At 40.7% G+C, this 20,418-nt stretch overlaps 1 protein-coding gene across 1 annotated transcript in view; it reads right to left on the bottom strand.

The window, feature by feature from the left end:
• Positions 1–20,418, bottom strand: part of LOC130112084 (CUB and sushi domain-containing protein 1-like) — a 729,421-nt gene that overhangs the window by 216,391 nt on the left and 492,612 nt on the right. The window contains exons 29-30 of the mRNA XM_056279382.1: positions 12,283–12,474; positions 4,781–4,919 (exon numbers count right to left, since the gene is read on the bottom strand). Of these exons, the coding sequence (XP_056135357.1) occupies positions 4,781–4,919; positions 12,283–12,474 (331 nt within the window). The remainder of the gene's footprint in view (positions 1–4,780; positions 4,920–12,282; positions 12,475–20,418) is intronic.

Here is a 20,418-nt window from a genome sequence, read left to right as displayed (position 1 = left end):
CTTTGGACTTTCCAACACCACCTTGGTGCTTGAGGCTTTCCATGTGCAAATCTTGTGTTACTTAATGGCGGCAACACACTGCCCAGACAATGGCCAACTAACCCCAACATTCTAATGTTGTCATTGCAGTGTCATCAAGTGTCTCAGTAAGGTGTTGGTCCACGAGGAGCCTCCAGAACAGCTTCAGTGCTCCTTGTCATAGACTCTACAAGTCTCTGAACTCTACTGGAGGTATGAACACCATTCTTCCAAAAGATATTCCCTCGTTTGGTGTTTTGATGATGGAGGTGGAGAGCGCTGTCTAACACGTTGGTCCAACATCTCCCATAGGTGTTCAGTTGGGTTGAGATCTGGTGACTGTGAAGGCTATAGCATATGATGTACATCATTTTCATCCTCATCAAACCATTCAGTGACCCCTCGTGCTCTCTGGATGGGGGCATTGTCAACCAGGAAGAGACCACTCCCATCAGCATAGAGCTGTCTCATCATAGGGTAAAGGTGATCACTCAGAATAACTTTGTATTGATTTGCAGTGACCCTTCCCTTTGGGGGACAAGTGGACCCAAACCATGGCAGGAAAATGCCCGTCGGGGTCAAGCATTCAGGTTTTTCCTTTAATTTGTCACCTGTCTGTAGATACCAAGTACATAGATAAGCAATACACACAATGTGTATGGAATACTAACTCTGCCTTTAAGTGCTATTCTATGCAGGCAGTAGTGAGAGTCTGGCACTGTATGGTAGTGCTTCTTTTTTACTGATCGCATTGTTCTGCCCTTTTATGACTGTCTTTACTATTAGTACAGTTGTCCTACATACAGTTTTTACTGCTTTTATCACCATTGCAGCACTGATCACTTGAACTTTTCAACTATTTATTTTTCACTTTAATATCTTAATAGCTTTAATAGCTAAGTATCTGTTTCTTTTGTATTCTGATCTACTGATTGTATTCTTACTTCTGCTCCCATATTGTTTTTTCTTTCTTAACTTGTGTACTTCTGAGTGTTTTGAGTAACTGTGACAGAAACAATTTGAGGTATGTTTTTTTGGACAATAGAGATTTTTTTTCCTTAATAACTCTACATGGTTCAAAACGAAACCCTTTTTCCTAACAAGTTATTCCTCATATTTTTGTGCTTGTGAGGATATTTGCACACAAATATACAGCGCAGATGTAACACACAAAAAATGCAAGCACATTACCTCTACATGTGTATTAACTCTGAGAGTACATGTACGTTAGCACTGTTCCCATCTGACAGCTTAAATTAAATATTTGGTTTTCCACTGTAGACCTTCACTGTGTGTGTGTGTGTGTGTGTGTGTGTGTGTGTGTGTGTACGTGCTTCCACATAAGAGCGGGAGACAGAGGGAGTGAAAGAGAAAACATGAGAAATGGAAGGCTATAATGCATGCAGGTGTGAGGAAGTTGCAGTTGTGATTACCAACTGAAAGCCAAATTACTATTCAATCTGTAGTTTTTTTAGTGTGAAAACAAATTAAAATGTTTTTCCTTCACTGGCAACTTTATATGAACGATGAACAAAGTATAAAAAATTATACAATAGCTATTTGTTTTTTAAAAGGTCTACATCTTGCATGCCACAAGAACCACAGCGTTCAATTCAAACATTCCATCCATTATCCAGGCTGCTTATCTGAATTTGGGTCATGGGATGCTGGAGCCTATCCCAGCAAGTCATTGGGCGGCAGGCGGGGAGACACCCTGGATAGGCCGCCAGGCCATCACAGGGCCGACACACATTCACACCTAGGGACAATTTAGTACGGCCGATTCACCTGACCTGCATGTGTTTGGACTGTGGGAGGAAACCGGAGCACCCGGAGGAAACCCACGCAGACACGGGGAGAACATGCAAACTCCACACAGAGGACGACCTGGAATGACCCCCAAGGTTGGACAACCCCGGGGCTTGAACCTAGGACCTTCTTAGTGTGAGGCAACCGTGCTAACCACTGCGCCACTGTGCCGCCTCAATTCAAAAATCCACCCAAAAAAAAAAAAGATATATCAATAAGTACTACAACATTAGAATTTAACTACTTTCCCACTGTAGTTTGATGGTAATGACAAGATATTGGAAAGTCGAGTGTCTCCACAACTAGACACCAGAGAGGCCATACTCATGACATACATAGATATTTACATTGAACAGCATATAACTTGGCTGTACTTCGGGTAACTTTAATACTTTTTGATGCTAAAACCTTTTTTACACTATTGTCATAAAGTTCAAGAGGATATATTAGCTTTTCCAAACATTATATGAGAAGACGGGGATGCTCTGGATTATATGAGCAACCATTTAACTAAATCACTGAATGACTGATTGATCGGTGAAAGTCAGGGCTGAAGAGGGTTTTTTAAATATGTATTTGTCAAAGAAACCATTAGAAAATCCAGCATTCACAATACAACTATTATCAGTGGTCTTTCATACGTGTTAATTTAAAAAAAAAAAAAGAAAAAGAAAGAAAAAGTCTCTCTCTCAAAAATGGGGAATTATCTCTTGAGATGAAAAACATGAAGCCAAAATTAGTTAATTTTTCTCGTTTGAGAGTCTAGAGAACGAGAACGTCACATCACGCTCCATTGTCCACCCATGCCTTACTCATACGCCCTTAACAAGGCCGACTTGTAAAAAATAAAGTACAATTCAGGCCCGGACATAAATATGAATGTAATCATAAGGACAGCCCTACCACTAGAAAAACAAACAAACCATCAGGTCATAATTCATCTCAACCTTCATCATTTACTCCATCGTGGCAAATTCTTCATGCTGTGTCATAAAGTATTTTTTATCTTCCAGATACTATATAAAATATGGAAACCATAGATAATAAAGTCAGGGTTAATCAGTGCGTGTAGTGAAACAATGTTTTGCTTCTTTGGTTTTAAGAGATAAAATCCCTCTAACGTTTGTCCCATCTTGATTCGTTTATGAGATGATCTTAATTTTCATTGAACAACATTATACTTTAACATCCACAGATAAGATGGCACAAAATGAAATGAAAGACATGAAGTATCAGTTAAACCAATGGTGTCCTTTAGCACAGGGAAATGGTGTGAAACGTGTCATTTCCTGGCCTGCGATCCTACTGGCTTAGTCTCTGTGTGCTAAGCCGACATGATGTCACATCATTCACCTCAATAACCCGGGGGTTTCTCTGAGTGGTTAAAAAAGGTTTAATGGCAGCCCCGTGAAATTGTTAATTCTGCTTAAAAACAGACTTTTGGAGACGGCTATCTTAGTTGTATGAGCTCTTTATTTCCAATACTATTATGAATCAATAGTTTATATCAATATCCATCTTCTGTGTTTTTATCATGGGTTTACCTTTCATTTATGGTTTGACTGGGCCTCATCTCTATATGTACTGTTTCTTTTTTGTTGATTTTTACCGCATACGGTCCAACGCACAACCTGAGATCTACAACCAAAGGCCTTTGGGGTCATTTCCACCATTCTGGACTGAAAACTTTAAGGAGCTATATATGATATTTTGAAGATTAATACAGCTTCCGGGGCGTCCGGGTGGCGTGGCTGTCTATTCTGTTGTCTACAAACACGGGGATTGCCGGTTTGAATCCCTGTATTACCTCCGGCTTCGTCGGGCGTCCCTAAAGACACAATTGGCCGTGTTTGCGGGTGGGAAGCCGGATGTGGGTATGTGTCTTGGTCGCTGCACTAGCGCCTCCTCTGGTCGGTTGGGGCACCTGTTCAGGAGGGAGGGGGAACTGGGGAGAATAGCGTGATCCCCCCATGTGCTATGTCCCCCTGGTGAAACTCCTCACTGTCAGGTGAAAAGAAGCGGCTGGCGACTCCACATGTATCAGAGGAGGCATGTGGTAGTCTGCAGCCCTCCCCGGATCGGCAGAGGGGGTTGAGCAGCTACCGGGATGGCTCCGAAGAGTGTGATAATTGGCCGAGTACAATTGGAAGGAAAAGGGGGGGGGGATTCATACCATAAGCAATCATGAAACAGGCTTGTACTGTCTCATAAAGAATTTACTTGACTCATTGGATTATATATATATACTATATAATATAAATTTACTTGACTCATTGGATTTTATTATACTATATATATACACACACACACACACACACACACACACACACACACACACACACACACACACACACATAGACCGGCAGTTCCAATAGCACTAAGGGGGGTCTGGCAGTGGCCTTGCCTACCATTGATTGTGTTTGTGGTGTCATTGTGAATTGTGTGGAGTGTGGGGAAGTGTGTCGAAGGTATCTGGCTGGGGGAGCTTGATCTGCTGCGTCCGATGGGCCCAGGGACCGTGGCTCTGCTTGGAGCTGCACCCAAGGAGGAAACACCGAGGGCGGTCTGACAGGACGCGGAAGTGGGGCAGGCTAAGCTAACTGCTATTCTAATATGTGGACTGGAAGTTCTTACAGTCATCATGGCGTTCGCACTCTTGGACAGTGATTTTTTTTTGGATATGTTGGATATATATTTTTGTAGTTTTTTTGGTAGTTCGGGTATGTGTTCTTGTAGTTTGGATGTGTTTTTGTCTTTGTGCTGCACTGCTGTGGGCTGGGGGAAATGATATGTCGTTTCATTTCATGTGCGCAGGTGCATGGAATAAAATGACAAATAAATGTTCCAGATATACACACACACACGCGCGCAAACGTGCGCGCGCGCACACACACACACACACACACACACACACACACACACACACACACACACACGAGATGTAGATGCTTACCTTTTGAAGATCAACGCAATGACAAAATCAGGGTTCACAAGGATTCTCCAATCACATTCTTTCCCTGGTGGATAAGGCTGCGGGTAGTTTGGAGAGAGAATTACCCCAGAAGGACCACTGACATTACCCCCACAGGTTGCTACATACAGATTGAGAGAGAGAGACAGAGACAGAGTGTGAGAGACAGTCATAAGATTAAAAAATCAAATACAAGAAATAGTTTGAAGAGAAAATCATCTCTGATTGACCACTTAGCCCCCACAGGGAGAAATGGAAAGAAGTAAAGTAGGTTAATGACTGGCAATATGTAGGGGAGAGAATTACCCCTGGTGGACCTGCTGATAATCCCTTCATAGGGTAGATGGAGAGAGAAATGGGAAGCGATAGAGGTACATTAAGGGAGGGATTTTAATTACAGATGGTAAAGCTGTGAATAGTTAAGCTAGCTGTGCAGGGACCGATATATGGATATTAGAAAGAGAGAAACATGGTTGCAAGTCAAGAAGAGTGTCAGTGATGTGAAAAAAGGATGTGAAATTTAGAGAAGCCTAACGTGGTCGGGGGTTATCAGTGAAAAAAGATTTAGGCCTAAACAAATGTATTCATATCGATACATTGATTGATAGATAGCTATAGATAGATGATAGATAGATAGATAGATAATTTTATTAGCCACACGACCAAGGCCAGTGGAATTTGTTTTTGGTATCAAAGACATACACAGAAAGAGAGAGGAGAGGTTAAGAATTGCAACCAGCCACCACATAACCAGCACCTGATAAGTGTTTTCAATTCATGATTACTTTCTCCCACGTCAATTCCGTTTTTCCTGTTTTTTGATAGTGCTGATCCAGGGCTGAGGGATTTACCATCTAAATTGAAAGTAAGAGGGAAAGGCAAGTGTAGAGGAGCTATGGTGAGAGCAAGACGAAGGATATCTAAACCTTAGATTCTGTCAATTCTCACGGGTAACGCGGGTACTGGCAAACAATATGGATGTTTTTGTTTGTAAGGAGTCAGTGGGAATGCTGGGAATGTAGTTTCAGAGAGCTGTGACTTCAAGGAATTGTCGAGGATTCTGAGGGTCTAGAAGACTTTTACAGGGTTCCCACTCTTTTTAAGAAATCATGTGATGGTCTGGCGGCCTGTCCAGGCTGTCTTCCTGCCTGCCGCCCAGTGACTGCTGGGATAGGCTCCAGCAGTCCCGCCACCCTAAGAACAGGATAAGCAGTTCGGATAATGGATTTCTCAATGACATTTTCCATGACGTTTGTTCTGATATACATGACAGTCACTGCTCGCAGAGGGAGAGAGGGTCATATTGCTGAGTGCAATTTATCAGAGGAAGCCTCAACAGTCTCTAGATGAAATATGTAATACTAAACTGGTGACTGGGCATGCCCCCAAAACTTCAAGCACTGATGTGCAATTCTTAGCCATCCAAGCTAAAACTGTTAGGAATATGCAATCTCAGCAGGTAAAAAATACAGTTTTATAACCTAATTTGACAAGTTTCCATGACCTCGATAACATTTCAAGAACATTTGATCATTTTTATAATTTCTAGACTGGGAAACTAGTACATACATTTCCAAGTTTTTCAGGTTACGTGGATACCCTGCTTCCAAATAGTGCTGATTGGCAGAGAGAAGGTTGAAAGGGAGCAGAGCTTGCTGCTTTTCATAACTCCAGGTGGTGTTAATCTGGCACTACACAAGAGTGAAGGCAAACTTCCATATATGCTGGTCATGGGCTAAAGGTGGTAATTACTACCTGCTGCAGGAGTTTTTATGCACCATTGGTCTTGTTGCTTGCATTCTGCCATCAGCTTACATGAGTACTGTGTGTGACATCATTCTCCAGATTACAAGCACCCTCTAGGAATTTCATGGCAAATCAAATGTGCATCCCTCTTTCTCTCTCAATATATATACTATATTGGCCTTGACTAAATTCAACAAATGCAAGAGAGAATAATAGTTACTTATAACAATAGTTAACAATGACCACAACTCCACTGAAGCATTCTATGAGCACTGTGGAGAACTGCATTATAAACGCTGGATGGAAATGTCAAAATTTGATAAAAAGTTCCTGGATATTGCAAAAAAGTTCCAATGCTCGCTTGCGGAAGTTTTTTTCTTTTGCTGATAAATAATTTGTTCACTAAATGAGATATAGAAACACATTCATCAAATAAAAAATAAACTCGAGTAGAATCCAATCACATGATGAGCTATTTCTTATGGAAACCGGGGAAGGAAGGGGTAGCAGCCCAACCTGCATCTTTCGTGAAGAAGAACCGACAAAAGCTACAGACAGATACACAGAGATATACCCCCAGGGCATCCTGGGGGGGTGGGGGTTGGGTGGAGAATGAGCACCCCAATAAAACGGATGAACTCGAATATGCATTTGCGGCAAGGTCTGCAAGAATGAGCACGGCCTTTAAATCCATCAGACCCAAATGAAATGTTTGGCGCAGGGGGGAACAGCGCAGTGCACAGGATCTAATCCTTGTGAGACGCTGGAGGAGCCCGGCCCAGAGACACCCCACAGAGCCCAGAACCTCCATGTGCTAAGCTCTCTGGCTCCCAGAGAGTAGTTCAGCAGAGTCGGCTCAAGTAGCCTCCAGCAAGCAAGCACAGAGAGTGGCGCCAGTGTGATGAGGATGCGGCCAGAATCATCAAATCAACAGCAAAAGGAGACACAGACAGATGGCTTCTGATGATGACAACCATCATTGTCAGTTTTGTAGCAAAGGGGTTTGGCATTGAAGAGGGCAAGACCACCAGACCCAACTACAAAATGAACTTAAGGGCAAACAAGATCCACCAACTGCGGCAAGAGCTTCAGACTCTGGCAAGGCAGTTCAAGGTAGCAACCACGGAGGAGAAACCACCACTGGCTGAGCTCCATTACATCATCAAGAAGAAGCTGATGACCCTGCACAGAGCAGAGTGGCACAGGCGATGGAGGAGGGAGAGAGCCAGGTAGCGTTGTGTTTATAGCTGATCCATTTGGATTCACAAGGCAGCTGTTAGGGCAGAAGCACAGTGGTCATCTTGCCTGCTCTAAAGAAGAGGTAGACCACTTCTTGCACAATACTCTGACTCTGAGTAATCCTGATAGAAAGCAAGAGCTAGGGCCTCTCAGAGCTCTTTTGGACATACCAATGCCCATGGTGGCATTCAACACCAGAGAACCCACCTGGAAGGAAATCCAGGAGGTGGTTACTACAGCCAGAGCTAGTTCCACTCTGGGACCCAGTGGCGTACCCTATAAGGTTTTACAAGCACTGCCCAGAGCTCCTCAGTATCCTCTGGAAGATTCTGTGGGTGATTTGGCACAAGGAAACTGTAGCGGACCAGTGGAGGCAGGCAGAGGGAGTATGTATACCAAAGGAAGAGAACTCATACAAGCTAGATCAGTTCAGATCCATCTTGTTCCTCATTGTGGAGGGGATGACCTTGTTCAGTGCCCTATCCAGAAGGATGACAGACTTTCTCCGTAAGAATACCTACATTGATACTTTGGTACAGAAAGGTGGCATTCCTGGAGAGCCAGGGTGCCTAGAACACACTGGAGTTGTCACCCAGCTGAACAGGGAGGTGCACCAAGGGAAGGGTAACTTAATTATGCTTTGTCTTGAACCTGCCAATGCATATGGCTCAATACCACACAAGCTGATCAAGACTACCCTGGACCGACACCGTATACCTCGAGGACCTCATCCTGAACTATTACGGGAAATTCCGGCTCAGAGTCACTTCTGGGAACACAACATCTGACTGGCACCGGCTTGAGAAGGGGATTATACTTTGAATCACTCTTAAATTGTCCATCTCTCTCATGGGTGTCAAAGTAGGAACATATTATGCTAGACATGTAAGACTACATTCACCATTTTATTTGCGTAAACAGAATTGATGAAAACGTATCTAATCCACATGTTATTTAATGTTTTTAGAAAAGTTTGCTTAAAAGTACCTTGAGAGTTAGATGGAAACATAGGTAGTGAGGGTAAGGTCATACAAATCCCTCGAGTTTCAAAGCTTTGGACTGGTATCCTTTCTATGTGTTGCAAAGTGGAGACTGATGGGCTTTCTCCCTATATTATGGATTACACAAGTTGCTGCACTGCCACAGCTGTTACCACCAAGAAAAAATAAATAAATTCACCATTTTCCAAATAACAAACCTTGAACTACCAAGCACACGAAATCCCTCTTGAGCTGAAATAAATAAACAAATAAATAAACAAATAAATAAATAAAGGCATTTGAGGTTAGAGACTGGAGGTGGGGTGCTGTCCAGAGGAAGCAAGGGAGAAAAAAATGAAGAAGAGAAAAGAAAATTTACAGAGAGAGGGAAGAACATGCTTCATCGGAACAGTGCACGGATGAACAGAACAGAATGAGGACGATCAAATAAACTAAACCTGTTTAGAAACCCAAGGCCACACACTCCAACTGGGCTTGCAGACTGAATGTGACCCCACTTGCCTCCACCAACCTTCCACTATCTCCTGCACAGTTTTCACCTCCCCTCCCTACCCCCATGACTGTCACCCAGGTGAGAAAGGAGTAAAGGAAGTGCTGCAATAAGATGAACAATGTTGAAAGCACATTCCTGCTAATGTGTTAGGGTTCTCTGGCACAGATTTAATCAAGCCCCCTGGCCTGAAGGAGATTTGCCCACTTATGACATTGTCTCCTCAGACAAAATGCTTGTATGCAACTTATTTGCATCTCCCAAAATATGGCGAATGTGAACGTTCTGCCACATGCAAGGGATGGGTCAAAAATGTATCAATTGTTTAGTACTATATGACTGATGTTAGAGGCATGTGCAATACCAGCATTTTAAATATGTAAACAAGCACAAGCCCATTGTAACCCTGATTTCAGCACTCAGTAAAGTTAAAACAACAAATGTTCATCTGGTCATAGCCACTTGTGCTCATTGATGTTAAAACCTCTAAACCAGAGGCAAGCGGCCCATGTGAAACAAAATGCCATGAATCAATCACATGGCGTTATTGGCCAATTGCAGGTGTGGGTGTACTGGAGGAAATGTAATGCTGCAGCAAATGGCTAAACGCTGCAGAAACAGAAATGCACTCCCCAAAAGACTATTGATTATCATTCATGATCAGGCTGCCAGATATTTACCCTCACCTTAACCACACCTAAACTTAACCATCTATAACCTAATACATAAAACTACCCATCCTTAAAGTTATCGTACTAAACTTTTGATATGTTATTGACACACATCATAGGCAAGGGACAAAACCTTCCCAGTCAACTTATTTTGGAAACTGCAGATTTCATTCAATGTTTCTTGAGGACTACAAATAAGTTGTTTACAAACAGTTTTTCTCTGAGATTGTTTTTCCTCTTCCCCAAGTAGGGATGCCTGATGCCTGCTTTAAATGAGGATTTACCGATGGCAAAGACATCTAATATAATGAGGACCTTTACTAGACTGGGCCTGCAGCATCAGAGGCCCTTTCTTCCAGTTTGCATACTAGACCCTCATAGTATGACACTGTCATACACCTGCTCCATCAGCTAACACCTGGATAGGCTTTAAAATATATTGGAGACATTAGAGTTTTTTTATTGTATTTAACACCATCCAGTGTCACTCGCTTGGAGACTGGGGCATTTGGGTGGACCATCGTATTGGATTATTGCCCTACATTAGAGATTACCTCACATGTAGGCCACTAGAGCAGCATGTCTGCAGAGCACCAAGGGATCAAAGAGCAGCCCAGGGGACATTACTGCTGCTGTTTAGATATACGCTCTACAGCTTAAGACTTCAGTATCAACTCTGGGCTTTATCGCCTCTAAACGCGCTCTGATGGTTCTGCAATTATGAGGCGAAATAGTGAGGACGACTGAGGGCAGAGAATTATCGGTATCTGTTAGAGTGCTTCATAATTTGTTGGAAGAAAAATGAACACATCTGAAGTCCAATGTCAGTAAAAGTTGAAAACGGACTGCCAGAGCGGCCGGAAGTAGAAAGTAAATGGCGATATCAATTTGTAAAAAAAAAAAAAAAGGCTCTTCTTTATTTTGACAAAAGAAAATAATTGTGAGCACTTTTTTAAACAACGTCTAATGTTGGCTGATACTGATGGTGTAGATGATAATTATTACCATATAAACCACTATTTTTTTTTGTATTTTGATTTTTAAAACAACCCCCCCCAAAAAAAACAAAAAACAAAAACAAAGTATCAACATTGAGGTGTTTCCCACTTACAATAACATAAAAACCAGAAATGGTCTTGTTGAAACTTTTCATTGGTGGAGCTGCACTAAGCTAGCCTCCATTTACGTACGTGGGCTTCTTTGCCATTATGTCGTTAATTGACAGCACATGCCTATTACAACCAACATCTCAAGTTAAAAGTCTATTAGTTGATTAATCATGATAATCATCAGATCAGTTGATTAATCCTAATAATCATATTAGTTGATTATCAAAATAATTGTGAGTTGCAGCCCTTTAAAGGACTGTCATGGACTCTGACAGAGCTAAATTCCACAACATCCCCACCTGAGCAAATTGGTCGGTTGCAGAGACTCGGTCACATTGCGTTGGCAACTCTCCACTGACCTGCTCCTATGCTACTCAATACTCTGTACAGCTGACCTGCTCCTATGCTGCTCAATACTCTGTACAGCTGACCTGCTCCTATGCTAAATACTCTGTACAGCTGACCTGCTCCTATGCTACTCAATACTCTGTACAACTGACCTGTTCAGCAAAAGTGATATGCATCCAGTTGCACAGCTTGAGAATATTTTTGCACATGAGCAGCTATAGCTTTCTGATAATAATTCTGTACTTAACATCCACTGGTGAATCTGATAATATGAACAGCCAACGTTACAGTTGTGGACATCTGCTGGGCATATCTGTAGAAAACTAGTGCTCTCCTTTTGTAGTAACATACATGCATTGTACTATACATTTTATAAATCTATAAAATCTGTTGTATGTGTGTGTCTACAACGAAAATGGAAATTTCCCTCAAGAGCTGCTGAGGATTCGTTATCTTTAAAACTTAATATTTTCTCTTTGTTTTATTTTTATATAATTCATATTCATTCCTGATGCAGTGACCCAGATTTTTTCCTGGGGATCAATGAAGTCCATGCTAATTATTTCGACAACAAGGTGGCATGAAAGCCAGAGAGAAACTGAAAAAAGACTGACTGTGGTAGAGGTACACTGTCTTCTTTCTATCAAGGCACATATATATATATATATATATATATATATATATATATATCCCAGCTTTAGAAATGTGTCGAAGGAGTCAAATGCAATTGGATATGCATTCTTAATGGCAAGGGCACAAGGGGAAAAAAATGGTGGGAAACCCATTTATTCTCTAGGGCCTTACACGCCAGTCAGAACAGACGAACAAACAGACAGATGGAAAGACAGATGAGTTGACAGGAAGCACAGTGGACACCTACCGACACATGTTGGAGGGTCAGGCTGCCAGTAAAACCTGTTGTCCATGCGTACACATGTAATGGTGTCTTTCCCTTGGAGCTGGTACCCGGGGTCACACTGGAACGTCATACTGTCACCGGGCTCCTTGCTGTCACCATAACGGGACCCATTTACTGGGAAGCCTGGGTCATTGCAGGTTGTCGCTGTGGTAGCTAGAGTGCGAAACAGAGAGGAAAATATACTGTAACATAGCTATTAAGACAAACATGGACATACACCACAACATGATCAGTTGCAGCTGTGGACAATAACACAAAGACACAAGCCATGTTTCCATCCAAATGTTACACTATGTGAGCTTTAAGTTAACTTTTGAAAATGGACTGCTGGGATGGGCTCCTGCATCCCCACGACCCTAAGAGTAGGATAAGCGGTTCGGATAATGGATGGAAAATACCAAGTTAGATGCACTTCCTTTAGTTGTTTTCAAGCAACATCATTGAACAGAAAAATAGAAATGGGTTGTCACCTTTGCCACTGAAGATATTTTCACATTTCCATAGCTCAGCATCAACACGTTAAATATTCAGCCTCAAAGTGAGATTAAAACCTTTATTTTCTAATATTTACGGTTGAAAATTATATTTTGGTATCTCCATTTTTCTTTACGTCTTCGTATCTTTTAAATTGCATAAAAATCGCTTGAATGAATCAGATACAGGTACACCATCAGTTGTTAGTTAGTTAATAAGTTGCACAATCATCGGGATCCACACTGTCTTCAGTCTGAGAAAAATTAAAAGCAATGCAAACAATTAAAGCTTGCACTTTATTTATTACTTAACTTATTTATTATTATTTATTACTTTATTCATTTATTACTTCATTGCACTTTATTACTTTAAAGTAATTCAAACAGTTAAAGCTTGAATGAACAAAAAACAAAACAAAAACAAAACAGCAAAAACTACTCTTCTCTGACCAGAGTGATTTCGTGGAACGTATTTGTGTGTAGCTGTCACGAACTAACCAACTTATCCACTCATGTACCTAATACCTGGCTATCTTTTTGGACTACCTACTTGTCCATCATGCTTGTTAACATCTACAGATTCAGTCACTCTTCACGATGGACAGAACAGTTTGCATATGACTCGTCAACATAATCTAATTATAGAGGTCCCCATTCTTTGTAAGGAATAATTTTCCAGGACTGTTCAGTGTCATTTTCCATGACAGCCATTGCTCGTGGAAAGTCATATTATTCAGTATTATCCTTCAGTGGAGGCCTAAACAGTCTCTAAATGGACTGTGTAACTTCCAGCTGGTCATTGAAAAAAAACCCACCCAAACTTCAAGCACTGATGTGCAATCGCAGCAGATAAAAACAATATGCAACCTCAGCTAAAATAGTTAGCCCCGATATTATTTACAAGGACATCTGATCATTTTTTGGATGTTTTGCATGACTGGAAAACTAGTCCATAAATTTCCAGGTTTTCCACATGTTGGCACCTTGTTATAGATCAGCTGAAGAAAAGTGGCCACCTTGACGGTCAGCCATAACCCACAGACACGTCCACTAAAATGCAAATGTAGCTTTTCAGATTTTCAGTATGTGATGGAAATAGGTTCTCATTAATAATGTAAAAAAACGTACATGTAAAAATTGAATTTGTTGAATGTCATTGAGATTAGCATTTCTCCCCATGCATTCCTGACCCTATTCACACAGACACAGACACAAACACTTTGTCTCATTTTGTCATTTTTAATTCTTAACTATTGTATGTTTATATAACGTTCCAAGTTGACAACAATGAAGACAAAATCGACAAAACATTTAAGAAGGTTAACACTTAATCAAATGCATTTTCAGAACTCAGTCCAGCACTTTACTTAAGGAAGTTGTTGGGATGCATTTCCCATTGAAGATAAGATAAGAAACTTTATTGTCATTGTGCGAACACAACAAAATTTCGTTTGGTGACTCCCAGACCAGCAACACTAGACAAGGTTAATGATTAAAAACAAGATAAAAAGAAGGACAAACAACATTTAGTATAACAAAAGAGGTAGTAAAAATAAGTGAGGTTGCAAAAATGATGAGACACTGAATTGCTTAGAAAAGCTTTTTAAGAAGTGAAGGAGGTTTAAAAAACAAACAAACAAAACACACACGCAACACACAAAATTATGAGCTAAGTGTGCCTGTAGGGAACAGGACAGATTGTTGAAATATGAATATGATGCCATTGATATGATCGTATTAATCATCATATTAATTGGTTTCCGAAACGGCAAAACTGTACCAGTTTGGTCAACATTATCTTGTTATTTTCAATAATAATAAGCATTCATAAGCTGTAATATCAAATGTATAATTGATAGTTCATCTATTTTAACCAATATAAATTTTTTTTTCCAATTTGACTTCAAATGAAGAGTTACATGTTACTAAGAACTTCAAAGAAGGTTGAATCAGTTCATCTGGATACAACATTTATTGACAGATGTGTCATCACTCATCTAAGTGACATCTGAAGATTTCACTTAGATGAGTGATGAAACGTATCTGTCAGTAAACGTTGTATCCAGATGAACTGACTCAGTCTTCTTCTCTGATGTTCTTACCTGGATTATTGAGCATGCATAACGACGTTACTAAGAACAGTTCTGAATATTTGAAAGCCCGCCCCCCCATCTCATACAGCACCATTTTTTTATCCCAAATGATTCGCTACTGTATTCATTACTGCTGTTACTGCCAGTACCATGGCAGTTTCCACACTATTTGCATGTGCTACTGTGTCTTCTACCCTTTGTTATCTCAAGTACTGATTGCCACAAGCCCATCATGGTGCCTGTTAACCCCCATAGCATTAATATGGATGAATCAAGGGAGAATACTTTTGTGTTTCACTTCACACCTTCTCCCTTCCCAGGTTGCCAGCTTCTTTCTATGGGGCTTCCACCGGCCTAAAGAGACCAAACACTGAACCACACATTTGCAGAACCACCACCAGCAGTAGAGCAGCAGCCACATAAGAGAGCATCTATTGCATTCATTGAAAGTAAAAAAAAACCCACCAGAACAATGAAAAAAAGAATGTTGCACAACTGTCAGTGGACTTCAGGGTGCCGAAGAAGTGGGCCAGATGTGAAGAACAAGATAGTATGCTATTTAAACGAGGGATGTGTTAACATTAAGAAATGTTATTCATTCAAAATGCATAATCCCATTAATGAGTGGCCTAGAAACAAAGGTAGGGAAAAAATAAAGAGGAGCAGCTACCCCTGAGGCATGAGAATGGCATCTCCTCTCTAGTCTGTTGTTGGGGGCAGCATTTAATTCTAGTGTGTTTGTGTTTGTGTGTGTATGTGTATGTGTATGTGGGTGTGTGTGCTGTTTTCCAGTTTTGGTACAGATTTCTCTCTTGTGTTGGCAATTTATCAGCCTGTGTCCCTCAACATATTACAATAAATGATAATGTATTGTATTAATCATGAATAACGGTTCATTAAATATTTCGAGTGCAGCTGTGGGAGTTGCACATTTGTGTAATTAACAGCTTGATTCATATCTTTTTATTTACCAAATACGGGAATGACAAATGCTGACTTTTTATCAGCAGGCGCCCCACCACATTCTGCATTACAATGCAATAATAATGCTCAAAATTTATTCATTTGTTTTCCACATTTGCCGCCTGCTTTGAAACACAGCACATTGTGGAAGAGACAATAAATAGATGATACATGTGTAAAAGTATATTTCAAGCATTCTAGCCATTCTTCATGCTGTGCATCTTTTTAAAGCTCAATTTTTTGTGGTATAACTAACTTTTAATGTTTATTAATGCTGTGATCAGGCTGCTTGAGATGCAATGACACATTTAGCTTATCTTGAGACCCTTCGCTACTGCCTATTCTAATCACTGGTGAACTGGCATAAGGACACTGGCGGGAAATATTAATGATGCACTGGGAGTGATGCATTTTGCCGGGTGTAAAGCAGTGCCAAGAGTAGTGCAAGTGTCTTTGCTAGTTTCACACCGCAGCAGCTGTCCTTTTCCTGCCCAGCTCCGACATTGTTTAAATAGACATACCTTCACCAATCTGTGTGCCAATGGGCATGTTGGTCTTAAAATGAGGCGTGGTCAGGCACATCGTTGGTGCTTTGCTATGTTGAGGCAGCAGAAATTGATTGCGCCATCGACCAACACAGATCTGGTCTCAAGTCAATGGTAGGGTATTGTACTGTTATTTTAAGGGCACATAGAAGAAGTACTTTATTGATCCCTGTAAGGAAATTGATCCTCTGCATTTGACCCATCCTATACACACACTGGAAGCAGTTGACAGTCGTGTATATCTTATACATACACTAGATGTGTACACAACGCGTGATATTAAAAAAACAAAACAAACACATCATAATGGGGACATTCTAAAAAGCTTAACAATGAAAAAATCTGAAAGTGGCTTAATGTACCAAAACATCGATGAAAGATGAGCAACTTTCTCTTACACGTCTCGTCATAAACACGTCTGCCTGTCAAAAAATCAAAGCTGAAATCCCATGAGTATGGATGTTACATTAAGTATTTCCTCACCATTGACCTCCATTATAATGATCTATGATCAAAGATTGCCAAATTCCTACTGCAACAGCTTATATAAAACTCTGGATGAATGTAAAATAATCATAATTCTATTCAATTATTAATAATAATTTTTGACATGTTAAAGTGTTTATGACAAGAGATGTATGATAGGAATTTGGTGATCACTGATCGACGTCCAGGTACACTAAGCCCTGTTTAAAAAGGTAAGCTCAAAATCGGAGGAAGGACAATACAATTTTGTTAGCATTGGTGAACACCTTACTCTGCTTTCTTTCAGCTCTGCAAAAGGTCATCAGACAAAAAAAAAAACAAAACAAAAACGAGATTTAGTTTGAGCAATAAAACATGGTGAAATTCCATTTTTAGGGAGACATAAAATAACAAAATATGAGCTAGCTAGCTTGCTAACAGCTAACTATGAGACAGGATGGGAAATACGAATGCTCTTGTTATCTTGTTACCCAACAATGTGTAAACAACTATAACAAAGAAAACAAAAAAAGATGAAGAAAATAATTTGAAAAGCTTGTTTAAAGACAATCACTGCCCCAAGTGAAGGAACACAGGAAGTATTGGAGGCATAACTTCAAGCAATAATTAATCGAATCCATAACGAGCCAGCTATTGGAACAATTTGTTATGTCATATCAGTAAAACCCTTTAATCAAAATTCTGCATTTGACTACTTGCTCCTCATAATGGAAATGATGGTCCCATGTACTGGAAGGCAGGAAAAATGAGGACAGAGGTGGGTTTATCATCTGGTCAAGTCATTCTCCCATTGCTATTACTCCTTTCTTTAAATGAAAATGAGTAGAGTGTATAATATTAGCATTCCTTTGGTTACGAAGGCTAAAGTTTATTAGATCCTTTGGGGGTAAATATAAGGATTCATTACCATCGTAATGGCATGACAGGGGTTTGATAACCATGTTAGTGAGAAAATATTAAGCACTCTAAATATTTGTGTGTGGATGTAAATATTTATTATTTCAAACATGACAAATTAACTGCTTAGTAATATGTTTATGTGTGTGTGTGTGTGTGTGTGTGTGTGTGTGTGTGTGTGTGTGTGTGTGTGTGTGTGTGTGTGTGTGCTGATATTGGAAATTTGCTCTGGCAGTGACATGGTCTTGATTGTAATCCTAAAAATTATGTCAATCTCTCAGTGAGTTATGCTGCTATTTTTGGGTGCAATTTGCATGGGAATAAAATGGTGACCAATTTCCGAGTAATTAGAAGTTATTCAACACAGTCGTGTGGAATCACTTGACATGACATTTTTTATGCAAACCTAACACCCCCCCCCCCCCCGAGTGTTTCTTGAGAGGGAAGGCAGAATGGGTGGTTCCCACTTCAATTTTATTCTATGTACACATGACTTCTTCTTCATCTTTTTAAGTTCACAGCAGCATAAAAGCAGAGAGCTTCCCACACACAGCTCTCCTACATGGCCAAGAAACTATATATGTAATGGCTACTGCTTAATAATGAATAAGTTAACATTTTCTTCTTTCCAGCCTTCTTCACCTCATCATCACTAGGGGAAGTCTCGAGACATGTTCACGTGTTTCGATGGACGCGTGTCTCAAAGACTAGCCAGAGTGTTTTTGTTTTTTTCCACAGGTGCTCGCCGACATCATCATTCATAGCACATAGGCTTTGTTCCCCCCAAAGCGTCTGAGACGTCTGACTTACCTAAATTAATGAGGTTGAACATGTTACATGCTGAATTGAAGTCATGCTGTTTTACAGGAAACAGATTAACCGTGATCTTGTGGAAATTGAAAACAGAAACGCTAATGACTCAAGCGAAACATGGGGAAATTGATTCACTCAGCGTTGTCATTTGTCGCTTGTTGACTTGCAAGAGACAAAAGGTGTTGAATGTAAATGATCTCATATTTTTTTGCAATAAAGTTGGTTTTGAGCGGCAGCACTGGCACGCCGCCTGCTGAACAAAGCTAGCCCTAAAAGGAATTGGCCAGAGTAAAGAAATATTGGCCAGTCAGAGACAGACATTTTGTGTAGTAGCGGCATCTTAATCTGAACACTTATCATTAAATTGCCCATTCATTATCTATACCTGATAAATATAATGTACATTCTGGGGGCTGGAGCTTATCTCAGCAGTAGTGATATCCGCAGGTCAGGTGGGTTCAGCTAAGTTTACTAGAAAATATCCCGGGTTCGGGCAGGCGGGTCAAAATGCTAGTCAAACAGCCCAAGAACGAAATAGTGCCACACTGCTCACTTTGCTATGGCCTAGGCTAAATATGGAGGTTTGCGGGTTAGGTTGTGTTTGGGTGGTTAATTAACGCATATTTTAGCAGGTCAGGCAGTGTGGGTTGGCTCTCATAACGGGTCGGGTGGGTGCGGGTATCACTACCCAGCAGGCAACAGGCAAAAAGTGAGGAGAGGGTTATGGATTACCTTAGACAAAGTCGCCAGTCCATGGCAACCCCCTCCCAAAAAGGAACACATATGCATGCTAACACACATATTCACATCTATGGGCAAGCTGGAGTCTCCAGTCCACCTGACATGCACGTTTTTGATTACAGGTGGTCCCCAGGTTATGAACGTCCGACATACCAGCGCCCATACTTATAAACTGACCTCCGTAAAGCCTATTATTTAAAAAAATCAAGTTACACACAATGGTTCATACTAACGAACGGACGGACTACTTTGCATGATGCTCAAAACACTGCGTGTTTTAGGTGGTTCGTCGGCCCAAGGGAGAACGCCACACCATTGTCGCCATTATAAGTCGGATCACATAAACATTGTTGTGTGTGTTGTGTTTCACTTAAATTTTTCGTGTTTACCCTTGTAATCGTGGCTTCAAAGCGTAAATCTGATGCAAGGGATGGTGACGCATCGAAGAAAAGGAAAACGATCACGACTGAAACAAAAGTAGAAATAATAAAGCGTTCAGAGAGACGTAAAATGCTCATCCTTTTTTTCACTTACTCGGATGAGACGGGAAGGCGAGCCCTGAGTGAGCTCTGGATTTTGGCATTAAAACGGCTGGAGTCCACCGTTCGTAAACCGCTTCCAGGACATTTTTTTTTATACCTATAAACACACTCTCTCTCTCAATTATAAATACTTCACTGTACTTAGATTTATCATTACTACTGTGTGGAAGTTGGGAGAAAATAGATGAACAACTTCTCTCTTTGACCACCACCCTGCATGTGTCGTTTACTTCCTTATATACACCAACCCCACCCAACCACACGGTGCTGCGCCACCACGGCCACACCCTGAGCCCTTAAAGTGAGCACATCAACTTCATACAAACAAGCTATGGTGAATTGTGTCCATAAGTCCACTACAACTAACGGCATTATTATATTTATGATGTTTTAGTTAAAATATACAATATATACTAAGACAAACATTTGACTAACTGATGCTAGATGTGAACTCTATGTAACTGTTCCGGCTTACATACAGATTCGACCTAAGAACAGACTCAAAAACGGAACTCGTTTGTAACCCGGGGACTTCCTGTATATC

This window comes from Lampris incognitus, chromosome 4, assembly GCF_029633865.1.
Source record: "Lampris incognitus isolate fLamInc1 chromosome 4, fLamInc1.hap2, whole genome shotgun sequence".
NCBI classification, from domain to species: Eukaryota; Metazoa; Chordata; class Actinopteri; order Lampriformes; family Lampridae; genus Lampris; species Lampris incognitus.
This window is presented reverse-complemented; position numbering and strand designations above follow the sequence as displayed.